General features: G+C 37.5%; 1 protein-coding gene across 1 annotated transcript; it reads left to right on the top strand.

Moving 5' to 3' along the window:
• The first annotated feature begins 363 nt into the window (after positions 1–363).
• Positions 364–9,490, top strand: LOC119892964. Its single transcript, XM_038704895.1, has 5 exons — positions 364–942; positions 1,035–1,352; positions 6,899–6,940; positions 8,003–8,311; positions 8,395–9,490. Exons 1-5 carry the CDS (start codon positions 900–902, stop codon positions 8,634–8,636), a joined length of 954 nt encoding a protein of 317 aa, XP_038560823.1. The 5' UTR covers positions 364–899; the 3' UTR covers positions 8,637–9,490.
• Positions 9,491–12,468: the final 2,978 nt, after the last annotated feature.

Raw genomic sequence — 12,468 nt, 5'->3', positions numbered from 1 at the left:
TACACTCCACTACGGTGGGCATGAGAAACAAATAAAAAGTGATAAGAAGAGAAAAAATAAACGCACAATACAAATGTATTACCAACAAGTTCAGCTTTAAAGGTCCGTTACAAACAACATGTTTTCTCATTTAATCTAAAGGACTTTTTGGCCCCAGTTTCTGCCTGAATACCTATTTCAGATACAAGGAGGGTTTTTACAGGCAGAAGCAGTACTGGCTTCACCAGTGTCTCCTGTTGTGGCTGAGCTCTACATGGAGGAAGTAGAGAGCCGAGGCTTGGCTTTGAATATTTCACTCAGTGAAACATCATGTAGCTTTAATGAAGAGACTGAACAACAGAACACAAAATAAAGATGTGATGCAGAAAGATAAATAGTGCCAGTAAGAAATGAATCTGCTGGCTGACAGTAACCTTCATCTTCTTTTTCAACAACAGACATTTGAAGATTGAACACAAACAGGATTTTGGAGAATGAAGGTCTCAGTGTGACGAACCACACAATGAAAACAAGAAGCTGGTTAACTTTTTATACTAGAGAGACACAACTACATGTTCCTGCCTTGAACTGATGATTTTCACTGTTAGAATCAGCCGAGTTTGTAGTTTTCCTTCTTTCTAATGTAGCTGTAGTGATTTGAAATAGTTCAATAGAGGAGATGAACTGTAATAAAGCAGAATGAGCTCCGACTCAGCAGAAACCCACACAGCAGCTTCAGCTGAGCTGTCAATCAGCAGCAGCAGCCTTATCTGTCCGCCGCAGGGGCTGATGGGAGGTCTGAGGACCCGTTAGAAACCACGCGGCCCTCGTCTGATCTCACAGCTCGTCCTTGTTTGGCCTCAGCTGCATCAGAGCGCCACTTCTCCCCAGGTTCACCAGAGGAAACACCACTGCACACAATGCTTTTCCTCCCAGCTGCTGCTCTGTGCTGTCTGTGTTCAGGTGAGTGTTTCCAGCCAATCAGGAGCCAGCAAACTCCACCTGGAACAAACACTGTCACACTGACCTTCATCTATCTGTCTGTGTCTCTACAGCGCTGGTTGCCATGGCAGCAGAGCTGATTCAGGAGGATTTAACATTGACCAGGGAAGCTGGTCAAACTGTCTCCTTCAGCTGTCGAGGAACTGACCAGTGTGACACTGATTATGTATACTGGTACCAGAAGAAAGACACAGACACATTCACAAGGATTCTTTATATTCAGAGGAGTGATGGTTATGTATACTCAGGTTTCAATCATCCTCAGAAAGATGATTTCTCAGCTGTGAGAAAACAGAACGGCTGTGAGTTGCAGCTCAAGAACGTTAAACCCTCTCATTCAGCCACCTACTACTGCGCCTGTTGGAAGAGTGTTGCCCACAGTGAGAAATGATCCCTGCAGCCTGAACAAAAACCAGCAGATGTCAAACAGTGTTTGTGACAGGAAGAGAGCAGTAAACCACAGCCCAGGTTCACATATTTCACCTCCATCTCAGCCAGAGTCACAAACATACTGAGCTGAGGGATTTCTTTAATATTCTATTGATTTCTATTTGATCAGATATTCCAGCAGGTTTCTTGTTGTTCCACACAGTGAGGACAAACTAGCAGCACAGAAGCACAATGAGCAAACAAGATAAAGAGAAAACAATAAAAGTACAAACTAAAGATGAAAGCAAGGCACCTTTATTTATTATTCATACATGACGCAGACTCTGTGCGTTTCACATAATATAATTTTACAAAATAAATAAAATATAAAATAATGCATCAAATTATATTTACATTAAACAATAAAAGAATCCAATCAAATCAGTGTAAGGTTTACATCTAACAAAAGTTACACTCACATTTTCTGACCCCTCTGGTCAGTCATCGTGCCACTACAATTTGACCTGTCTCTCTTGTAGAGTATATGCAAGGTTTGTAGTCTAGAAGAAAGCAATGGGGAACATAAACATTCTTGGTGTGGACTTATAAGTTGTCTGATTCGGAGCAAATCTCGAGAACACTTTCTATGAAGGTCATTATGACGCTTATTATGATGCTTATAACACAATATAATTTACATTTACTTTTATCCAAATCGACTAACAATTGCCATACATGTCAAAGGTCGCACGCCTCTGGAGCAACTAGGGGTGAAGTGCCTTGCTCAGGGGACACAATGGTGGATGTCTCAACACCAAAGGCAAGCATCTTATCTATACGCCAATCCCAGTGTGGTCTTTGGGGTGTACCAGCATCTTTCTTAGTGTGTTCTTGGGTTTAAAAAACACAGACCGCCCACCCAAACACAAGAAAAGCAATCTAGTGTATGCGGTCCAATGCAGTGAGGAATGCACAGACCTGTATATTGGGGAGACTAAACAACCACTACACAAATGCATGGCTCAACACAGAAGGGCCAACTCCTCAGGTCAAGACTCTGCAGTCTACTTACATCTGAAGGACAGAGGACACTCGTTTGAGGACCACCAGGTGCACATTTTAGACAGAGAAGATGGATGGTTTGAAAGAGGTGTCAAGGAAGCATCTACACCAGGGTCGAGAAGCCGTCATTGAACAGAGGAGGGGGTCTACGCCACCACTTATCCCCCACTTACAATGCAGTCCTTTCATCTCTTCCCAGGAAACTCAACAAACGTAACCTATTGGCCTCAGGTGAAGATACCAACGATGGTCGTTCAGTCTTGGCCACAGGTAGTCTCAACGACTGTAACGACTGTCGTCACAACACCAAGGAACACTAACGAACCAGCGGTATCGATGACCCGGGATAACGACCCCACTGAGGTTAAATAGCTGAGTTTCCCTGCCAGTCACTCAGAACTGAAGAAGTCCTTTGGATGAGGGACGAAATGTCTTCCAGTATCTTCAACCAAGTCCAGTTTCACTTGACTTTAGCCTTTGTTGGATATCTGTCATCGCTTTGGATAAAAGTGTCAGCTAAATGAATAAATGTAATGTACTGAGTAATATTAATTAGTGGCATGTCGAGGAATGACAACGTCTGGTTCAATATGAACTTGATATGAAAGGAAAGTCTGGTCTCATCTGAACATCTGTCCTGTACACATACTGTACATCAGTGGTCGGCTTTGATAGCAGAAAAATAAAAAATGAATAAATTGATAGCAGCTGAATAAAAATAGTAGATCTCAGTGTAATCGAATCGTGAGGTGCCAAAAGATTCTGATCCCTATTGCCTAACCAGTATTCTCATTCAATTACTTTAAAATTTTATTTAAAATGTTTTGTGGAGCGGTCGCTACACTGTCTCCAGTTGTCCACTGCATCTGTTAGGGCCTGTCCATAGGCTCGCCATTCATCTGTGACAACATCTGGGCCTCTTCTTACATGATGTTATAATGGTCAGCAACAGGTCTTGAGCCATCTCTCACCACGCTGAGAATGAGACTCTTTGATTTAGCCTAGCTGTGTTCAAAATTCATACAGATTGTTCATAAAGTGAAGTAAGTTTTTTTCCTGCGCAAAATCTGTCACTTTACTTAAAGCAAACAAATACGTGTTATAAGTTCTTATAATTTGTTCATGTGGTATTATGTCCACCTATAATATATTATACAGGGATGTATACTACTACTAGTTTACTTAAAACAAAGACAGACAATATAACATTAAACATTACTATAAGCTATTATTCCATTTTATATCATTATTTCTGAATTGTGACTATAACGAGGCAGAGTGGATGATTATAGTGTGGAACATGGTCGGAGATTCTTGGCGCACAGTGCTATAACGTGGTATTACTATTAGTTATACATTAAACCAAAAGGTCATATTGACTTATGAACTTTTTTATAACGCCTAATGCATGTTTGTAAGTGATTATAACAATTGTTATAATGTCTTACAGAAGCATTATATCATGTTGTAAACATGCATAAGTCATTATAGAGATGACCTTCATAGAAAGTCTCTAATCTTCTGGAAGTTTATTCTAGCTATTTAATGCATAGTAGCTAAATGCTGCTTCTCCATGTTTTTTATTTTGACTATGGGGACAGTTAACAGATTGGTCCCTGATGACCTGAGAGGACTAGAACGTTCATATTCTAAAAACATTTCAGTGATGTTGTATATCGTATACTGTATATTATAATGTTTTATTGCTGTATTTTTACTGTGTAAGTAGTGTCTTGTAGTATTTTAACTTGTGAAGCAAGTCAAGCTTGGTTGTTTTAAGTGTGCTATATAAATAAAATTTATATTGATATTGATGTATTTTGGTCCTAAACCATTTAGTGATTTATAGGTGTGGTCAAATTTTCATTTCTTTGTTAGAACTCTAGCAGCAGCATTCAGTACAAGCCATTACAAGTCTGACCTCCTAGTACTAAAGGGATGAACAATTTTTTGTGGTGTTTTTTGGACATGAGTCCCTTTAAGTCTCGTTATGTTCATAAGGTGATAGTAGGCTGGCTTTATTACTGACTTAATGTGGGTGTTGAAATTTAGGTCCATAAGAGTCCATAATAACACCAAGATTTCTAGCTTGGGTTTCAAAGACAAGGAGTCCAGATGTGAGATAAATTTCACCCTTCCTTCTTTGGCACCAAAGACAATTATCTCAGTTAAGTTGATAGTCATTTGATGATAGAGCTAAATGGATGTGAGTGTTGCCTGCATGACTATGGTAGGTAGAATTGTTATTTTGCATGGTTTGGCCTAGCGGGAGCATGAAGAGGTTAAACAGAGGCAGCCCTAGAAATGAACCTTGTGGGACTCCACATGTCATGTTAGTTAGTTCAGATACATAGACGTATTGAGTGGTCAACAATGTTAAATGCTGCACTAAGATTGAATAACACCAAACTGAAAATTTGCATGAGTCAGTGACTAAGACAAATATAATTTAGAGAGAACAGTTTACTATTTGCAGTATGTCTATCGAGGCAGCAGGTAGATGGCTTAAGTTGTCTCACCATTTCCTGAAGAGTTTTGAAGTCTTTTCTCTTTAGAACAGAACATCATCATCAACATCATCATCATCATTAGAACATCAGTAGTGAAACATAGATGATCGATACCGATGGTTCATTAGTGCTCATAGCTCATTATGGTTGTCAAAGCCAAAGTTTGAACAACCATCGTTGGCGTTGTCAACTGAGACTCCAAGTGATCGTTTGTTAAATTTCCTGGGAAGTGATGAAAGGACAGCATGATAAGTGGTACTGCAGTAATTAACCTCAAGAAAAGAGTAGGATCTCTCTTCCAGAACATGCAATAAATGTCTTGTACGGTATCGGCCAAAATAGCAAAACAACATGTAAAATAAGGATGACTATACAGATAGACTCTAAACATATGCTGTGGTGTCACAATTAAAAGTGGGGGGAAAAGTGAGAGCCCCCTAAACGTAATAACTGGTTGGGCTACCCTTAGCAGCAACAACTGCAATCAAGTTTTTATGATAACTGGCTTTTACGTCACTGTGGAGGAATTTTGGCCCACTCATCTTTGCAGAATTGTTGTAGTTCAGCCACATTGGAGAGTTTTAGCCTTAACTGCTTTTTTAAGGTCATGCCACAACATCTCGATTAGATTCATGTCAGGACTTTGACTAGGCCACTCCAAAGTCTTCATTTTGTTTTTCTCAAGCCATTCAGAGGTGGACTTGCTGGTATGTTTTGGCTCATTTTCCTGCTGCAGAACCCAAGTACGTTTTTGCTCAGCAGTGGTTTTTGTCTTGGAACTCCATTTTTTATATCATGAACACTGACCTTAACTGAGGCAAGTGAAACAGTTCTTTGGATGTTGTTGTGTGTTTTTTCTGACATTGGATGAGTGGTTGCTGTGCTCCTGGGGCAATTTTGGTAGGCCGGTCACTCCTTGTAAGGTTCACCACTGTTCCATGTTTTCACCATTTGTGGATAATGGCTCTCACTGTGGTTCGCTGGAGTCCCAAAACTTTAGAAATGGCTTTATAACCTTTTCCAGACTGATAAATCTCAGTTGCTCTGTTTCTCATTTGTTCCTGAATTTCTTTAGATTGCAGCATGAAGTCTAGCTTTTGAGGATCTTTTGGTCTACTTCACTTTGTCAGGCAGGCCGTCTTTAAGTGATTTCTTGATTGAGAACAGGTGTGGCAGTAATCAGGCTTGGGTGCAGCTAAGGAAATTGATCTCAGCTTTCCAAAGATGTGATAAACCACAGTTGATTTATGTTTTAACATAGCCATGTAGGTATGGATTTTTCCCCGTAATAATAAAAACGTTTGTTTTTAAAACTGCATTTTGTGTTTACTTTTGTTATCTTTGTCTGATATTTCAATTTGTTTGATAATCTGAAACACTTCAGAGTGAAAAACATGCAAAAAAGTAAGAAATCAGAAAGTGGGCAAACACTTTTTCACATCACTGTATAAAGAATATCAGGGAGGACATCGACAAAATTCAGGTGCTACCAAATACACAGTCACAATGTCATTATTTCTGCAGGTATTTGGTCATAAACCAAAGTACTGAACAAATTATAAGTTTGACCTGATGGCGCTGATGAAAAGTCAGAGGATCACCAAAGTTATTACCATTCATCCTGAGGGGAACATGAACGTCTGAACTGCATTTAATGGTAATCCATATAAGACCTGCTTTTGGTTCTAGAGTCAGAATCAACAAAGTGAATTAATGAAGTGAATCCTCTGGGGACCAAGAATTTCAGGTCCAATCCATCTTGACTAAATTAGTGGACCAGCAGACAGCATAATCCACAGAGCAACAATGCTTGAAAATAAAAAAACACTCATGTTGATATGATCATTAAAGAAACACATCGTGCAGCTGGATTATGATGCTGGTTCATCATTTAGACTCTTTCACCTCAGCTGACACATTCAGCAGCAAACAGGTTTTTGTATTACTCTGTTTCACTGTGGGAGGATACACATACTCCTACTTGATCTTTGGCTCTGGAATTAAACTGTATGTAACAGGTAAGAATAATCATTAATGTTCCTTCTGTTGTTTTATTGAATAAGTCAAAAATGGGTTTTTAATTTCTGCTGCTTCAGGCTCCACATGTTAGTTAATAAAAAATTATAATTCCTGAAAAGATGTTTAAATCTCACTGCACAAATTAAGTTATTCTTTATTTCTGCACCAGATAAGACTGATTCAGATAGAAAAAGGTATTGGCAAAATTAGAAATATATTTAGTCCTCTCAGTGATTCAGCTCTGTCCCTTGTTTTTTTAAACTGTGATATGAAACATAATTAAATATGTCAGCAAATGTATTTTTATTAATGTATTATATAGCATATAATTTTAAAATGTACTGCATGATATTTGTATTTTATATCATGGTACATTATTTATATATATATATATATATATATATATATATATATATATATATATATATAGTCATCATTTCCAACACGTTCTCATCAAATTGGTACTTGACAGACAAGCTACCTTCAGCATCCACAGGAGACGCTTTTTAATGTGTGGTATAGATGTAATTTGGTTAGCTGCCATCATAAAAACCAAAAGATCACGGTTTGGTTAGGTTTAGTAAAAGATCATGTTTAAGGTTAGGTCAAGGAAAAAATCATGGTTTGTGTAATAATGTGAAGGCAGATGGGTGAGTTACAAGAAAGTCCAGGGCTTATCATGCGGACGCCGAAGTGTATGTTGTGTGTCAAACGCCGATGCCTTTTCATTCTTTCTCAAAGCATCAGTATTTGACACCCTGGGATGAGACCAGGCTTTCCTTTCATTTCTCATATCTGAACATTACATGTTAATTGGGTTTTAAAATGATCAGATAATTGATGTAACTTTTAAGTTCTAAAAAAGAATTGCTAAGTAAGTAACTTTGTATTTTTTCCCAATATAACATAATATTAATATACATGACGTGTGCTGTATTGATGAGGAGCTCAGTGATCAGAGTCCATGTAGTTTCCAGGATCAGAGTGAATGCAGTGCTGGAAGCTGCTGTTGACTGTGTGAATGTGTGTCTGTGCTGCTTGTTGCTGCTGTCAAACTTCAGATGACCCGGTAGTGAAGCCCGTGGTGAGTGTTTACCCAGCAGCATCCAGAAAAGGACAGGAGGAGAAGAGATTCCTGCTGTGTGTGGCTGCGGACATGTTTCCTCCTCAGGTTCAATTTTCCTGGAAAAGACGAAAGGAGAATGGTCCTCTGGAGGAGCTACCCCCTGCTAAGGAGGAGCAGCAGGAGCTCAAAGAGTCGGAATGCATTGCCGCCATTAGAGTGACCGATCAGAACGCTCTCTACACGTATGAACACGTCTGTTACGTCCAGCATGAGACGGGCAGAGAAGAGGCCCAACTACAACAAGGTAATGAAGGCTTGGTGACTGTGTTCAGCAGAGATTTAGCTTCAGAGGACTGACATTTCTTTCTGACTCCTTTTCTGTTTCAGAGGTTCCAGCAAAAACATCACCTCCGCCATCACTTCCACCATCAACTACACCGTCACTTCCACCATCAATTCAACCATCACTTCCACCATCAGTGTCCTTCCAGTCTCAGTGCAGGGTGAAGCTGCTCTCTTTGATGTACACAGTGCTGATAGTGAAGAGTCTGGTGTACTGCTGTGGACTCTCTCTGCTGAGGATCCGCAGAAATAAGGGGCCGTCTACCTGCTGCACACATGCTGACTGACGTTTTCTGTTGGTTTTTGCTACCATCAAATCTCATCAATTCATCTAATATATCTCTTTGATTTGCAGTCAGAAAGGTTCAGACATATTGTGGTTAGTTGTAAAAGATATCTTTTATGCACAGGTTAGAAACAGTCATCCTAAAAATATAAACACATATACATTGTTGGGATCACAGGGACCTCACAGATAAGTTTGTTAATTGGTGATAATAAGTGAACCATTATCATGTGAGCCATTGAACTCAATTAGCTATCGGCCAACTCTGAGAAGTGTCACCGTCCAGACCCCCTCACCTGTGTTATGGCACAACAAAAGATTGAAACTGAACAATTAGTTTATTTTGGTCTTGAGTGTTTTGATTTGTTTATCTTGTTAAATAAATGCTTGGGTATATATATATAGCAGTTTCTTTTAATATAGAGTGAATATATTGCCAACCTCCTCCACATAGGAATCCAGATCCTTCAACCCACTATCTATTAATGGTTAGTGTATTTCATGAGACTGAAATAAGTAATTGTATGTATCTCTTGTTTAGGAGTGGTGCCCCAAGGAGAATAGCTTTAAGTTATATTTTAATAATTTATTAACTATAAACGTCATATATATATATATGCAATTACTGACTGTTATTTTTGTAGTATACAGTTATTTTGATGCTCTTATTTCCATTATTTAATCGTGACTTTTATAATGCTACAAAATGAAGCTGAATCATTAGCCGTCTGCTAAATATGCTATTGTATACGATATTTTTCTGTCTCTTTTTAATACATTTTGCAGAGTGTGTCAGTCTAACTTTCTCAATAAACTGAAAAATCACAGCGTCTGTGTTTTTTAAACATTCTTATTTTTTATGGATTTCAGTTTGGCTTCACAGCAAATAATTAGAACAAGGATAACAAAGCTAAACAAAGATGAGTAAACAAATAACTGTTATATTAAAGTCAGCAGGTGTGCCATCAGGTTCACTGCTGTCCCCCTTTTATAATTGTGTCAGTGTGGATATAAAACTCTACGCTGATGACACTGATTTACACACATGAACAATCAGTCGGGTTTAAGTCTGAATGTAGGCAACACGATGGCTGTGTGTTTATTTCTTTCAAACCAATATAACGCAGCTTAACTTTTTATTTAGCCTGCTGTTGTGTTGAAGCGTTGTTTGGTTATTATTCCAATTTGAACACTCTGCTGACTGACTGACTGTTACAATCTGTGCGGGGTAATAAAGTAGGATCAGAGAAGACTGCAGCAGGTTCAACATATCTCCTTCTATTTCAGCTTCTGAGTTCAGGATTTCAAGTAATTTTTCTCACAGATTAATAACACAGATCAAACTGAACTTCCTGCAATGATTCTTTAACCAAAGTCGACCGTTGTAACTGTCATTGTGTTACTGATGTGAAAAAGTGCAGCTAGCGGTGAGGAGGCTGCAGAGCAGAAAACCACACAGCCCGTCTGCTGCAGGAAAGGAAGTGTTGATTGGCTGTCAACAGTTTTTTTATGAGTCCTAATAACCACTGAGAACAGGTTCATATCTGCGGCTGTACACACTCATCAACTCCTCACCCTCTCTGTAGCTGGTTGTTTTTTCTCTTGTTGTCTGGAAGTCTTTTTTAAACTGAGCCCTCCACCCACACAGAGTTGAACTGAGCCCACAGACCAACAATGACGACCATACTCAATACAGATTCAGAATTCCTGTTTGTTACATTGCACAATATATTATTGCAAAACAAGCACAGACGGTAAACTAAAAGAAATGCGACTAAAGACTAAAATATACTCTGATGTTAAACTTGTATTGACTGTTTTTATTAACTGATTTTTACCTGTAGTTTATATGTTTTTATATTTAAAGGAACAAACTGACATTTTGCAGAAAATGTTCAGTATAAATGAAGAAGAATGCAATTTTAGAAATGACAGGTCCTTAAATATTTTGTGATGTTAATGACATTTTAAAATGTCTTAAGAAAACAACAATATAATTAATAAAAAATATATTTAATAAAAATAAAAATGTGAGTCATTTTTAATCAAGTGATATAAAGTTTGTCTTTGAAAAGAAAAGTTAAAGTTAAAGTTAAATATTTTAGTTTATTAAAACTGGGCATTAGTTCAAAGATTAACAGAGTCAAAAAATAAATGACTGTAAAAAATAAAAACGACTGTAAAAAATAAAAGACCTGTTGTTATTTAAAAAAACTGAACTTTATGTATAAAAAATGAGCAAAAAACTGTCAATAAAATAAGAGCAAAAACCAAACTGCAACATTTGGATAAAAAAATCTGTAACTTAAGCTGAAGACATGAAGAAAATCAAATATTCAGCAAAATATTAGAGTAAAATTTTTAGTATCATGTACAAAATAAGCATTACATTAGAAAACAACTGAACGTTGTTATGGGAGATGTTATCAACAAGAAATGGATTGAAAGGATTGAAGATTGAAGGATGATGATGATGTTAGCGTTATGGTTTTTTTTTGATTTTGTTTCAACAAAATGACTGATTGTTTCCGCTAACAAGTCCAGTGTGTGTAACAAGTATTGTTTACACCAGTCAAAACAAAACTACACTGAACCAGGTTCTTCATAACGAAGGAACGTGTCACCTAAATGCAAAACATCTTTTTTAAATGTTATTGGTCAACAATAGACATTATGTGAAGTTCAGGCTTTGGCCATGCAGACAGGACTTGTTAGTCAGATTGATTCATTGTTTGTTTTTGAAGAGGTAGATAAGATTCTTTACTTCAGAGACCGGCTCTGGACTTTATCTTCAGGCTTTAGCAGCCATGAGAAGTTAAATCTGTTGGGATATAGTCAGTCAGTCTTTTGTGTGATGACGGTGGACTGCCCCGTTTCTGAGGATCTGAGAGAGAGTTCACAGCAGTGCACCAGACTCTTCACTATCAGCACTACAGCAGACAGAGCAGCCACTCTCTGTGCCAGGACTGGACGGGTGCAGCTGGTGGAGGTGAGACCACACACAGCGGGGAGCTCTTCCCCTCCAGGTGGTCCCTGGATGCTGCTGGGTACACGCTCGCCACGGGCTTCACTACCTGCCCATCTAAAGGTTGACAACAGCAACAAGCAGCACAGACACACATTCACACAGTCATCAGCAGAAACACTAAAAACATTAGTCTTGTAAAATAACAGTATGTTTACCAGAATATATTTTAATATAGACATTAAATATACAGAATGTTTCTACTATTTTGTCTACCCCATGTATTTCAATAAATGTAGATACAATATTAATAAAACAGAATATATATATATGACTTTCCCATGTTTTTGATCACAAACAATTCACTTTGTAATTGAAATATTTTCCTGTTGCCTTTATATTTTCCACCATATATCATATACAGATAATCTAAAATGTATATCTGGAAATTTAAAAAAGTTATGTAATGTTTCCTGATATATATATCTGATATATCATAATTAGTGGTAAAAATGATTTGTATATGATTCCATGATTGTAAAAATATTTTGTAATATAATGAAATAAGTAGAAACCCTGATGTAACCCTCATGTAAATTATATCTCTTAGAATACAATGTTTTTCACAATATAAAATATATTTAGAACACTAAATACAGTTTGAATCATACAAACTAACAATATTTATCAACACAACAATATTATCTATTTATCACCATATAATATTTACAATATATTTACTATAAATCAAACATGTTAAAATCATATACCACACAAATAAACAACCAGTAAGAAACAAATAACACAGATTCACTGATATTACGAAATACTTGAAATTTGTAACATTAATTCTGCGTTTGAATTTGAA

The sequence above is a fragment of the Micropterus salmoides genome, unplaced genomic scaffold (assembly GCF_014851395.1).
Source record: "Micropterus salmoides isolate LMB-PRFRI ecotype aquatic unplaced genomic scaffold, ASM1485139v1 Ms_hic_scaffold_753, whole genome shotgun sequence".
In the NCBI taxonomy this organism is placed as follows: domain Eukaryota; kingdom Metazoa; phylum Chordata; class Actinopteri; order Centrarchiformes; family Centrarchidae; genus Micropterus; species Micropterus salmoides.
Note: the sequence above shows the minus strand (reverse complement) of the source record. Positions and strands in the feature narration are given on the sequence as shown.

What these genes read in the sequence shown, in the direction of transcription:
- LOC119892964 (XM_038704895.1), top strand. Translation starts at nt 900, where the DNA reads ATGCTTTTCCTCCCAGCTGCTGCTCTGTGCTGTCTGTGTTCAG. An exon ending in TCTGTGCTGTCTGTGTTCAG is followed by an intron (nt 943 to 1,034) that starts GTGAGTGTTTCC and finishes GTGTCTCTACAG; the next exon opens with CGCTGGTTGCCATGGCAGCA. An exon ending in CTGCGCCTGTTGGAAGAGTG is followed by an intron (nt 1,353 to 6,898) that starts TTGCCCACAGTG and finishes GATACACATACT; the next exon opens with CCTACTTGATCTTTGGCTCT.